General features: G+C 30.0%; 1 protein-coding gene across 1 annotated transcript; it reads right to left on the reverse strand.

The window, feature by feature from the left end:
* Nucleotides 1-10691: 10691 nt before the first annotated feature.
* On the reverse strand, nucleotides 10692-11858 carry LOC108455035 (wall-associated receptor kinase-like 2). Its single transcript, XM_017753656.2, has one exon. It carries the CDS (start codon nucleotides 11841-11843, stop codon nucleotides 10692-10694), a length of 1152 nt encoding a protein of 383 aa, XP_017609145.2. The 5' UTR covers nucleotides 11844-11858.
* Nucleotides 11859-13501: the final 1643 nt, after the last annotated feature.

The following is a 13501-nucleotide window of genomic DNA, read 5'->3' on the forward strand; positions in this document are numbered from 1 at the left end:
TAGTTACCGACATGTGATATATAGGATCTTATTATGGACTCGAAAAGTTGTCCATCGTCTGTTTTTTTTGAAGATGTTGTCTACACATTGTCCCCTTTAGACACAAATCGCTATCGTGGTAGGCTTGCATGTTAAACAAAATGCTTGACGTAGACAGCCTGCTCAAAATTCTAGTATTTGTGCTTTCGTATGTATCCCAACTCTTAGAAGAGGAGCGCAAGTCTGGATCATGCATTTCAAGCCTGTTCAGTTCACTTTTCCTTTTAGCGCGTAGTAAGCTGTTCGATTCACAACATAGTAAGTTTTTGACTTGGTTGATGAAGTGTGATGTAGAAGTTAACCATTGGTATCTGCAATGCAGCCACATGGTTTCTTTAACTGCTCCTCGGCGGTCGATGCTCCTCCTAGCATGACTATTTATACTTATATGGTGTTAGCATGTTCTTTTTTTGGGGAGATTGTCTTTAAGTTGATGGAATTGACTATTTTTGCCTTGAATTTTCTAGGGAAAATCATTAGGGGAAAGTTTGTTCTTTTTAGGGTACATTATTATACGAATTCATATTCATCTTATACGAATTTTCTATGGAAAATCATTATACGAATTAATTTAACAGAACAACTTAACATGTTATATTATTAGGGTCATTAATAAAAGTGGAAGAAACAACCTTCAAACAAGTGGTGGGCTGAGAGTGAAGTCTGTACAAACTTTGACTGTCTTGATTCTTATTACAAAGTTACTTTGAGATTTTGAGATTGGTCAATTGTTTTTATTCTTTTTAAAACAAGTAAAAATAAGAGGGAAATGAATGGTAAAAATATTATAAAAGATGTTATATTAATAATCGGATTGTATTTTATTTTTATTTAAAAAATAAATAAATTAATTTTGCATGTTAGATTAAATTGTAAATTAATCATTTTATTAAAAATTTTATTATTTTTACGGTTAAAACTGATACATGTATGTCAACATAAGTTTATTTTCTACTAAATCTCATTAAAAATTAAACTATTATTTATTATCATATTAAAAATTAAATATAATATATTTATATAATTTCTATAATTAAACCTATGAGAAAGGGTAATATATTTGTATTATGGTATTTGAATGGTCCCATGGCTAAAATTATAAGTGAGGAGATAAAGGCTTTTTTTAAAGAATAATAAATATTTACAATGCTTGTCACTCAATATGAACTGTTGAATAAAACACTTTATAGGAATTGAAGATCTTGAACTGCTAAATAAAACACTCTATATGATTGATGGTATGTTGAGAATTTTGTATTCGAACTTTTACTAATATACTTTGTAAAAGCTTCATATTATACTTTCTTGTTGAGATAATCTTTGACTTTGACCTTTCTTACCAATATGTATAGACTATATTTACTTTTCTTACAATTGTACATTTTCAAGGATTACATCCTTTCATGTCTCAATTTTAGGTAAAGAAAATAAAGTTATATATTTTAGTATAATCTCAATTTTAGTCTTCAATGTTACATCTTATTAAAAATAAAATAACCCCAAGTTCTTATAGCAAATCAATTATCACAATGTTGAGACTAATACTACTTTGTTAAACCACATTAAATTAAATTGTACCGTTAAGTTGGAATCTAGTTTTGGATGAATACGAATTAATCAACCCTTCAAATAATAGTAATGATTTTAAAATCAAAGTTTGAAATTTTGTAATTTGGATGTTGATGTATTTCAAGATTAGATGTTCATTATTAATTTCTCTTTTAATGTTCAAGATATTATTATTTGCTAAACAAAGAGTTGATTTTGTTGAATGAAATTTGATAAATATGTATTGTTCATTTTCTTTGACGGTGCGTTATTACTTCCTTTTCTTATTTGGCTTGCTTGATTGCTTCCTCTACTCACAGTTGAGCTTCTTGTACTCACTAAACTCATCGTAAGTTCTTTAATCAATTAAATTCATTGATTTTTTTTACTTCTATTGAAATTAGTATTGAAGAAATGTGACCTTTTACTATGATTTGAAGATATGTAACACTTTAATATCTTGCAATAATGGCTCGTCGCCTTTAATAGTACAAAGTGTAAGGCGAAAAGAATTGGTCTTAAAGGACAATATGGTTGCAAATGTGTACAGTTGCAAGTTGGTTCTTACTTACATTGGGTGCCATCCATAGCTTACATACTTATAGACCAAGGATTAGATCCTATATTTTAGATTTTTATGCAAAACGAGATTATGTGAAAAGACTTGTATATGCTAGTGACGAGACCTGTATTGAACAAGTTAGGATGAATAGAACTACCTTTTTTAAACTATGTGAGATGTTACAAACTTTAGGGGGATTGAAGTCGTCAAGGAACATGCTTATTGATGAGCAAGTGGCAATGTTTTTACATATCATTTCTCATCATCTTAAAAATCGAGTTATCAAACATCACTTTAATAGGTCTGGGGAAACCGTTAGCAGATCATTTCACAATGTTTTAAATGCTGTCATACGCTTACAAGATGTGCTATTTAAAAAGCCAGAGCCAATTACGACTAATTCTCTGCACCCAAGGTGGAAATGGTTCAAGGTATTGGAGTGAGTTCTATATATAGCTTGTACATAATTTAGTTGAGTTAGATTTAAATATAGTATCCTAACTCGAGGTTTTATTCATGTGATGTAGAATTGTTTAGGTGCTTTAGATGGAACCCACATCAAGATTAGGGTTCCAACAGTTGATAAACCTAGATATCGAACGTGAAAAGGTGACATAGCAACAAATATGTTAGGTGTTTGTACACCTGATATGCATTTTGTTTATGCTCTTCCTGGTTGGGAAGGTTCTGTTGCAGATGGAAGGGTTCTTCGAGATGCCATTAGTAGGAGACATGGATTAAAAGTTCCTCATGGTAAAGTGCAAAATTAAAGGACTTTGAATAAATCTTTAAGATCATACTTTTTTGGGAAATTAATCATGACAAATAGTTTTTTTATAGGTTGTTATTATCTAGTTGATCTGGATACACAAATTGTGAGGATTTCTTGCACCTTTTAGAGGACAAAGATATCATTTGAATGAGTGGCGTCAGGGTTACCAGCCAAGTTCTCCGGAAGAATTTTTCAATATGAAACATGCTTCAGCACGTAATGTTATTGAAAGATGCTTTGGGTTATTAAAACTTAGATGGGGAATACTTAGGAGTCCATCGTTTTATCCTGTGAAGGTGCACAATAGAATCATTATTGCCTGTTGTTTGCTCCATAATTTTATTCGAACCTATATGAGTCTAGATCCTATTGAAGCAGAGTTGGGAGAAGGATTACCTAGTAATGTGATAGATGACGATGATTCGAATATTGTTAATATTCATCCATCAGATGCATGGGCTACTTGGAGGATGGAACTAGCCAACCAAATGTTCGATGAATGGCAAGCATCTACAAATTAGTTAGGTTTAGGGTAAAAGTAGTAAACGTTAATTTGTTTATGTTATTTCATGAATCTAGTTTATGAAACTTTGGTGATGTTTGAATTATTTTTTGTATTGTACTAGACTTGTTGAATTATAAATTATTTTGTATTGATTCATCATGTGTTATAATTTTATAAAGTGTTCACTTTTTGATTCATAATATTGAACTTATGTTTAATTTTTTTTCCTTAAGATAATTATGTCAGGTTTTTCACAAGCAAGTGTTTCTTCCCAAAATTCTTGAGGAACCAAAAGGAAATGGCTTCCAGAAGAAGATCTTTGCGTTGGTTGCCCTGTATGGTCGACTTGCACAATGTTGGAACCTTTAATGCGATCACGGATTTAAAGCCGGTTATTTAAATGAGTTGGAAAAAATGTTAGAAAAAGTTTTACCCGATGCCAAGTTGAAGGCTAAACCTAATCTTGAATCAAGGATTAGGACATTGAAAAGGGATTGGTCAATCGTTTATGACATGCTCAGCGGAAAAAACAATAGCGGTTTTGGTTGGGATGAGCATAGGCACTTGTTGTTGCTGAAGATGCGGTGTGGAACTCATATATAAATGTAAGAATTATTTCAAGTCTTTATTATCTTAACTTGACCAAACTTATATCTACTATGAATTCTTCTTTTTTCGAGCCATAAAGAAGCCGCTCAATTCAAACATTGTAGTTTCCTTATTATGACCAACTTACGACCATCTACGCAAAAGATCGAGCCATGGGAAAGATGCTCAAACAATTGCTGATATTATTGAAGAAATAGATCTGAGGATGTAGCTACTACAAATACTCATGAAGAAAGAAATGATTTCCATGGATGCGGTTGATGTTTCTTTGGATGACATGGATCTTTCAGCACACAACAACAACCGGCTATAAACCAAGGTGATTCCACATTTTCAAAGAAGAAGAAAAGACTTGATGCAAGTGATCATATTTCATCTACTTCATTTAATGATGCTGCCACTTTATTAGCGGAAAAGATCGAGACCGTTGGTGTTGAAATCAGTAGGAGTATTGCCTCCGAGGTGCTAATTCAACAAAGGTCAGAAATGACACTTCAAGAAAGTGCTCTAAAATTATATCCAACGTTATGTGAAGTAGAAGGTTTAACTGAGGATGAGCGCTATCGCGCATTGAGCAAAATTCCAGATAATCCAACGCAAATGCTCATTTTCTTTAGTTTACCTTCTTACGTGCCATTGGGATGGGTCAAGATTTCTTCTTGACCATTAAAAAATCATAGTTGTGTTGATGATATTTTGGTAACTTTTGTGTTTGTAATAGTTGGATGGTATAATGACATGATAGAATGTCATTACAATGTTGTAACTTTTGAGGTTGTAAAATTTTATAACATATGGATTATGACATATAAACTAATGAAATCATGTCACTTTTTGTTAATATATGAATATTATGTTTGGATGTGAAATATGATTCTCAAGTTATTTATTACTTCTTATATTTTACTTTTTATTGTAGAATAATCAAATTATTTGTTTCACTTATGATATTTTAGCACATTATGTAGTGCAGTTTAAAAATAATAAAGTAGATTATATATTATTTTTATACTATTATATATTATGATTTTTTAATTCATTTAATAATAATTATATAAAGAATTTTATTAAATTATATTTAGTAATAATCATGTTAAAATATGATTAAATTATATTTAGTAATAAGCTTGAACTTCAAGCATTTTTCCTTCATATTTTACCCGGGTATAATACGTTGCTGCTGGTGCTCTGTTTGAAATTCTTACTTTACCCGGTTAAAGTGTGTTGAAACTCCAACATTTTTATTAAATTATTTTTAATAATAATCTTATTAAAATTTAATAATAATAACAATAATCATGTGATATGCTAAACTCATTTTTTTATATTGGCAATTGTGACCTAAGACAACAGGTGAAAGGCTAGATTAAAACAAATATATTAGGCATTGAAATGTTCTTAATAATAATTTTATATTAAAATTATTATTAAATATTATTAATAATTATATTAATAATGTTATTAAAATATATATTATTTTATTAAATTATATTTAATAATAATTATATTAAAATATAATTAAATTATTTATTTTATTTTTATTAAAATATATGTATCAATAATCTTATTAAAATTTAATAACAATAATCATCTACTAACAAAAATTCTATTAAGGGTACTTTAGTCATTTTAGCCTTTTTTCTTATGCTATTACAACATCATTCCATTCAACCAAACAGTTGAATTACTGATTACAGCTCTATTCTATTACAGCTCTATTCCATTACAGCTCTATTCAATTACAGCCCTATTCCATTACAGTGAACCAAACGTATCGTTAGTATTATATATTTGGACATCTTCTTTCCATTAGATTAGGTTTATTTGAATTCAATACTGGAATTTGAAAACCTTAAACTTTAAGCTTTGTAGGACTATCTTCGAATAGGTTTATTACTTGTGATTATATTTGTTGTAGATTGTCATTCACTTTACACATGAATTTGATCCTATTCCCTATATGTCCCATTAGGAAGAGAGGTCTCGAGCTTTCATATGGTCATTTCCATACTAAAAATTATTTTTTTAAATCGATAGTAAATTTACCATTTATTTATTTATTTCTTGAAGCGTTTATATGTCTATGTATATATAAATCATTAAAAGTGAAATATATATAACATTCAATGGTTCAAATATTTTTTAAAAAAAATCATTCGTACAAAAATTGTAATGTTTAAACCATATCGGATTCTCCGTTTGGATAGGGAATCGATTAAGATATCGATCTGGAAAGGTAAAAATAATCAGTTGATATGTAAATTGGGCTAAAAACAGTTGAATTGAATGAATCGTATTTTATAATCATTAATGTTTTTATTTTTATGGTTTTTTAATAATTTACTTTATTTGAACCGAACATATTAAAAATATGTCCTGATTGGTTCGATCACTAATCCGATAACAAAAACATTGATATAATATTCAACTTGAATTTTAAGCTTTTTGAAATTACGTTTAAGATGTTCAAATTTAATTTGCTCCAATTTAATTTGGATTATTTGTCTTAAAGATAACCAAACTTATTTAAGCTCAACCTAAGTAGACAAACAGTAGACACAAAGGGAGTGGGTTATTAAACTCAGTGTGAGTTCTCTCGTAAGAAAATAGACACAAACAGTAGACAAAATGAGATGTGGATAATTAGGGTTACCTTTCTTTCGATTTCTGGTATCCTTGGATTTTGTATCGCTATTTGGAGGTCTTTTTTAATTAATGAATTCATCGACTTAGCAAAATAAAAAGAAAACATATCCAGAACTTGTATAATAAATACCTTCAAGAGGTCAAATAACATTGAGTGTAACAAGTATGAATTCTTGGGCACTCCAATTGGACCCTGTGCTTTTGGTAGACTTGTTAACTCCCACGTGTCATTTCTTCTTATTGCTCCAATTTCTTCATCCATTGCTTTCTTCCATTTGACATAATCCCCATCCGATGCAAATGCAGATTACAGATATAAAAAATGTATGCACAGTTATTCAGACTCAATTCATAATTAAGTGATACAAATCAATATCATCGATAGTCATCACAATCAGTATACATTATATAATCAGTATCTCAGTCCCAGATCATCAGATAGCACTTATACTATGTCATTCAGATCATAAATACACCGTAGAAGGCCTATATTTGTGTTAGACGACACTTACAACCTCAGAGATAATTTCCAGGTCTAACCCACACGTCCCTGTGGTTCTAAACGGCCTGGCAAATGCCCGTGTGCCCACCCATGTGTCTCACACGGCCTGACACACGCCTGTATTGTCTGTCCGTGAGGTCCTAAATCACAAACAGTGAGTCACACGACTTGGACACACGTCTGTGTCTCTGGCACGTGTGAACCCTGCGCTTACATGACCACACACGGCCTGGACACATGCCCGTGTGGCTCATATTTGGTAGACAGTGTGTTACACGACCTAATACACAGCCTGTCACACGGCCATGTGGCTTACACGACCTACCACACGGCCTAGCACACAGCTGTGTGGCATCGATAGCAATATTTTTCAGCATCCAAAATTTCTAAAAGATCGGGTTTCCGGTACGCACCTGAAGTAGTTTTGATGTGGGAGTGATGTAGAAGACTCTCGAAGCCTAACACAACCATCCAATTACACAATTAAGCAATTTAATTGACAACAAAACCCAATTACATTCAGAAAACTATGTCGAAAGTTTTGACGCAAAACCTTCCATGATTCCAGACTTACCAACGAAATCAACGGCAATTACTCAAGTTATTGCGTTGAGGATCGTTGTTTTTAATATTCTCGCCTAAAAAGAAACCAAACAATCGCTTAAAAGAAAGTTTAAAGCAATCAAGTTGGAAACAACTCCGACAGAAACGAACGAACTACCATCTAACGAAAGTTCTAAGATTAACACAATTTACACAATCGATATAAATGGCAGTAAAGACACGCACACTTACCCGGCAACGTAGCAAACAAAACGTGCGAACCAAGTAACAACTGGATGAAGAAAGAAGGAAAAAGAATAAAAAGGAAGAAACAGAAAAAAAATGAAAGAAGAAAAAGAAAAAAAGGAGATGGAAAGAAGGGGGAACGTTTAATTAATTAACCACCGGATACATCATTAGCAAGAAAAATAAACAATATCAAATTTGTTCGCATAGTATTTGTGGACCTGCTACGTGTGGGTTTAATGATGAGAAAGAACTCAGAAATCTTTTCTCAACTTAGATTTTCCTTTAACAATAATAATGCACTTTAGAATTATTTATAAAACATCCAAGCAAAGCAAAACTTACTCTACGATGAGTTCTTTTTCACTTGTTTTTTAATTTTTATTTTAGTCCTACATTTTAGATGTTAGGATGTGAATAGATTTAATTTGATTTTAGTCTAAAATTTGGATTCAAAGGTCTTTCAATTTATAGGTTTGAAATTTTCATTTTTCAACATTTTAGAATTTTTAAGTTCTTAATGTTAGATTAAAATCCTAGAATTTTAAGTTGAATTCCGCTTCACTTTTAGAATTTTACACTTTTTTTTAGTTACCTTTGAAATTTAGAAAATAGTTCTAGAATTTCAAGTTTCATTTAGTATTATATATTTGGACATTTTATTTCCTTTAGATTAGGGTTATTTGGAGTCAATACTAGAATTTCAAAACCTTAAACACTAAGTTTTGTAGGACTATCTTCTAATAGGTGTTGTGAGGTGCTTTAAATTTTTCTACACGTAACTATACTCTTAAATCCAGATTTGATTATGAGATCGTTCCTTAATTTTAAGATTTTCCCTTACATTTGTCTTAAGATTAACCCTAGAACTTTGGGTGATAGGTGACTAATCGGCAAAACCCAAATTGGTTAATGACAACTTCACTTTTTAGGTTTTTGTGTCTATTTTGTTAGGTTCATCTTTAATATGTTATGACAACTTAGTGACTCCGCTGCGAACTTTGGTCTCGAGAGTTATCTACTCTAGTGCTTGGCTTTAAGGTTTTTGTTGTAAGTTGTATATGCGACTTTATTAATCAATTTATGTGAATTTTTCTTTCTAGTGATCATATTTTTTGTAAATTGTGATTCACTTTACACATGGATTTGATCCTATATGTCCTATTAGGAAGAGAGGTCTCGAGCTTTCATGTGGTCATTTCCATGCTATAATTTTTTTTTAAAATTGATAGTAAATTTACCATTTATTTATTTATTTCTTGAAGCGTTTATATGTCTCTATATATAATTCATTAAAAGTAAAATATATATAATATTCAATGGTTCAAATATTTTTTTTAAAAATCAATAGTACAAAAATTATAATGCAATGTTGTTTAAACCATATCGAATTATTTGGTTGGACTGGGAATCGATCGAGATATCGATCTGGAAAGGTAAAAAAAATCAATTGATATGTAAGCTGGGCTAAAGACAGCTGAACTGATTGAATCGTATTTTATAATTATTAATGTTTTTAATTTTATGATTCTTTTAATAATTTACTTTATTTAAACCGAACATACTAAAAATTGATAGCCTGATTGGTTCGATCACTAATCCAATAACAAAAACATTGAAATAATATTCAACTTGAACTGTAAGCTTTTTGAAATTACGTATTGAGATGTTCAAATTTAATTTGCTCCAATTTAATTTGGATTATTCGACTTAAATATAACTAAGCTTATTTAAGCTAAACCTAAGTAGTTTACATTTCTATTATTTAATATTATTAGCTTCTAATGTCACAAGTATTACATGTGATTTTGTGCATTTAATATTTAATTAATTTTTAAACATTTTATTTTTAATTATATTAATTAACATAAAATAATATTTCTTATTTGAATTATTAGATATAATTAAAATATATTAACTTATTATAAAATGTATATTTCTTAAATTATTTTTGTTAATGTTACACAATTCTATATATATATATATATATATATATATATATATATATATTTATATACATATATGCAGGAAGTAATGGATGCTCAATTATATGTCAATATGCAGCCTTGATTGGATTTGTGTTTTTGTATGTTTCAAATAGTTTTTGTTGGCTTTTCTCTGTTCGAGGTTATTTTCTTATGGAATTGGATGTTTAATGCTAGTTTGTTTATTTGCAGGGGAAATCTGAAGAAGCATATGAACAATCAGAGGGGTTCCGATAGGAGATGAAATTGAAGGTTCGAGAGTTGTTGATAGAGTAGTAATGGCGTCGGAGAAAAATGGCGATAAGGGTATATTGGATTCTGTTAATATTCCTTGCTTTATTTACTTGTTCTCCCTCAATGAAGGCTTACTATTACTATGATGAGTTAATCACCTCTTCTTATTTCATCTTCAGATATCAGAAGAAGAAGAAGAAGGTCAATGATGAAGAATAGAAAAAGGAGATGTGGATAATTAGGGTTACCTTTCTTTCGATTCATGGTATCCTTGGATTTTGTATAGCTGTTTCGAGGTCTTTTTTATTAATGAACTCATCGACTGAGCAAAAGAAAAAGAAAACATATCCATAATTTGTATAATAAAAACCTTCAAGAGGTCAAATAACATTGAGTTTAACAAGTATTAATTCTTGGGCAACCACAAGACTCCACCAATGTGACAAATAGAGAAGCTCACGGCCATCAATCAAGAGAAATATTTTTAGGAGTTTTGGAAACTAGGAAGATGAATTTAATGGAAAAGTTGCACTGTCGGTTGTAATTGTCCTAGACATTGAACAAGAAGGATTTGTCTCCCATGACTGGATCATGTTATCTATTTGAGATTCTTCATCACCGCATTCTTCAATAACATTTCCACCTGAAGCTTTAATCAACTCTAGCTCCATTGCAACTTGTTTCATGGTGGGTCTTTTCTTTCCATTAAGATTTAAGCATCTTTTTGCTAGCAGAGCCACAACTATAATCTCCTGTTCCGGATAATCCTTTACTACCATTGGATCAAGAATGTTAAACAAGGAATTATCCTGCATTGAATCCAAAAAATAAGATACCAAGCTTCTTACTGGCTCAAATTGTTCTGCGGAGATGGGTTTTTGTCCTGTTAAAAGCTCAATAAGAACAACTCCAAAGCTATAAACATCACTCTTCTCTGTAAATTGACTTGATCGAAAATATTCGGGATCCATGTATCCAAAAGTTCCTTGCACCCGAGTGGTTAGATGTGTTTGTTCAAGTGCAACTGATCTTGAAGTTCCAAAATCTGATACTTTTGCCCTATATTTATCATCCAAAAGTATGTTACTAGATTTGATGTCTCGATGATAAATAGGAGCAGAAGCAGCTGAATGCAAATAGAACAAGGCATTGGCAATTTCAATCGCAATTCGTAAACGTATTTCCCATGTCAATGGTAATTCTTCATTTTGGTTATGAATGAGATCGTATAATGTACCATTTGGGATGAACTCATACACCAATAGAGGAACTTCAGCTTCTAAACAACACCCTAAAAGCTTAACCACATTCCTGTGATTAATTTGAGATAAAATTATTACCTCGTTAATTAACTGTTCAACCCTTCTTCCATCAAATTTCTTTCCTTCCACCATTTTGGATTTCTTAATAGCCACAATGCTTCCATCTATTAGCATTCCTTTATAAACAGTCCCTTGACCTCCTTGACTAAGGATTCGATTTTCATTATAATGATCGGTCGCCTTTTCCATCTGTTTTGAAGTAAACAACCTAATTTTTTCAACATTACCTTCATTGCTAGACAAATGTTGTTGCAGTAACAAACCTCCATTCCTTTTGAAGTATTTCTGCTTCAGAATGATTTTTTGTTTTCTTTTGAGGACTTTGTACATACTCCATGTTGCGAGTAGTAGAAATAGTGTCCCAATACTAGCGCTGCAACCTATATAGATATAAGAAACATAGTTAAAAGGTAAATTTGAAAATTAAAATACATGCTAAAAAACCATGAAAATGTTTCAATAAAGTTTTATTCATATTTGATGGATATTCATTTTAAATGAACAATGAGATAACCTTATCACACCATGCATTGTTTTGATATTTAACTTTTACAAATTTAATGATAAATGATTATTCTATATCACACATTCAAAAAGAAATAAATCACTATTTGAATTGACATAATCCAATAATCATAATGGTTCTACTTTAAAAACAAAATATGTAAATTCATCACGTACCTAAAATAAGGCTTTTCAAGTTACGAGTGCTTTGAGTCTGTATTTTGCGCTCGCAACGAAATCCCGTACTATTGTATTCATAATGAGGAGGGCAAGATTCTGAAAAGCAATAGTTGCTAGGGGTATTCAAACAAAGGAGACCGCAATTATAATTCTCACATTTCTCATCTGTCATTTATGAATTGAAAAAAAGGAGGTTATAATCATATAATTCAATTAAAGTATTTGAGAGGTCCTTATACTATATGAACTGGATCAAATTAGTCCCTCTATTATTAAATGAATCAATTTAGTCCCTATACTATTAAAAAAATTAAATAAGTTTAAGTTATAACAATGTTAACATTTATTATAAAAAAATGTCTTGAATTTTTTTCAATTTCTATTGAATTTCAAACAAAATATTTTATTTACTTAACTATAAAAATTTAAAAATAATTAACAAATGTTAACTCTATTCCAATTTAACTTTCTTTTAATTTTTTAAGGCACACGGACTAGATTAAATAATTTAATAGTAAAAGACTAATTTAATCAAATCCTTAAAATAAACAGACTCTTAGCTGCATTCACCCATATAATTCAATAGATATTAATTAAGTAATGCATGCAAAATAGAAGTTATTTTGATACCTAATTTCATTTTCCTTTTGTTGGTTCAAATTATGCCTAGGAGTATTCTAGCAATATGTATGCAAAACCATTATTTGAAAAAAAATTAAAACACAAAAAAAAGTTCATTGAGTTAAAAGATATTAGCTATCATGCTGATTTGTTCAAATTTTATTATATTCATTTTCTAGATTTTCCATAAAATATAAAATGATAAAAATTTTCATAATGATATTTGTTCTCTTATAAAAATAATAGATTTTCATAATTTATTAACTGAGTCGAGACTTAGTTGACGGGTGACACCAACTTAATTAGTCCTCTAAAAATAATACAAATTGAAGGCAAACTCATGATGTGAGTGAAAAAAAGTATGTAATAAATATATTTATTAAAAGCTTATATAAGTATCAAATGAATTCTTGGTTGAAATGATAAAGTTAAATTTTAAAATTTATTGTGTGAAAGGTTCAAATCTCACCATATTAGATTTATTATGGATATAATATAAAAATGTAGAAAGATAAGAATACCCTTAAAATAATATAACTTAATTTATATATAAAAATATATTTAATAATTTTCAATTGAGATAATATAGATATAAGAAAAAAAAACGTTCTCTAAAAAAAAGTTAACTCGTACCTTTGCATGAGCCCGAATAACTGATATCACTGGTATCCTGGCACACACAT

The sequence above is a fragment of the Gossypium arboreum genome, chromosome 9 (assembly GCF_025698485.1).
Source record: "Gossypium arboreum isolate Shixiya-1 chromosome 9, ASM2569848v2, whole genome shotgun sequence".
Lineage (NCBI taxonomy): Eukaryota > Viridiplantae > Streptophyta > Magnoliopsida > Malvales > Malvaceae > Gossypium > Gossypium arboreum.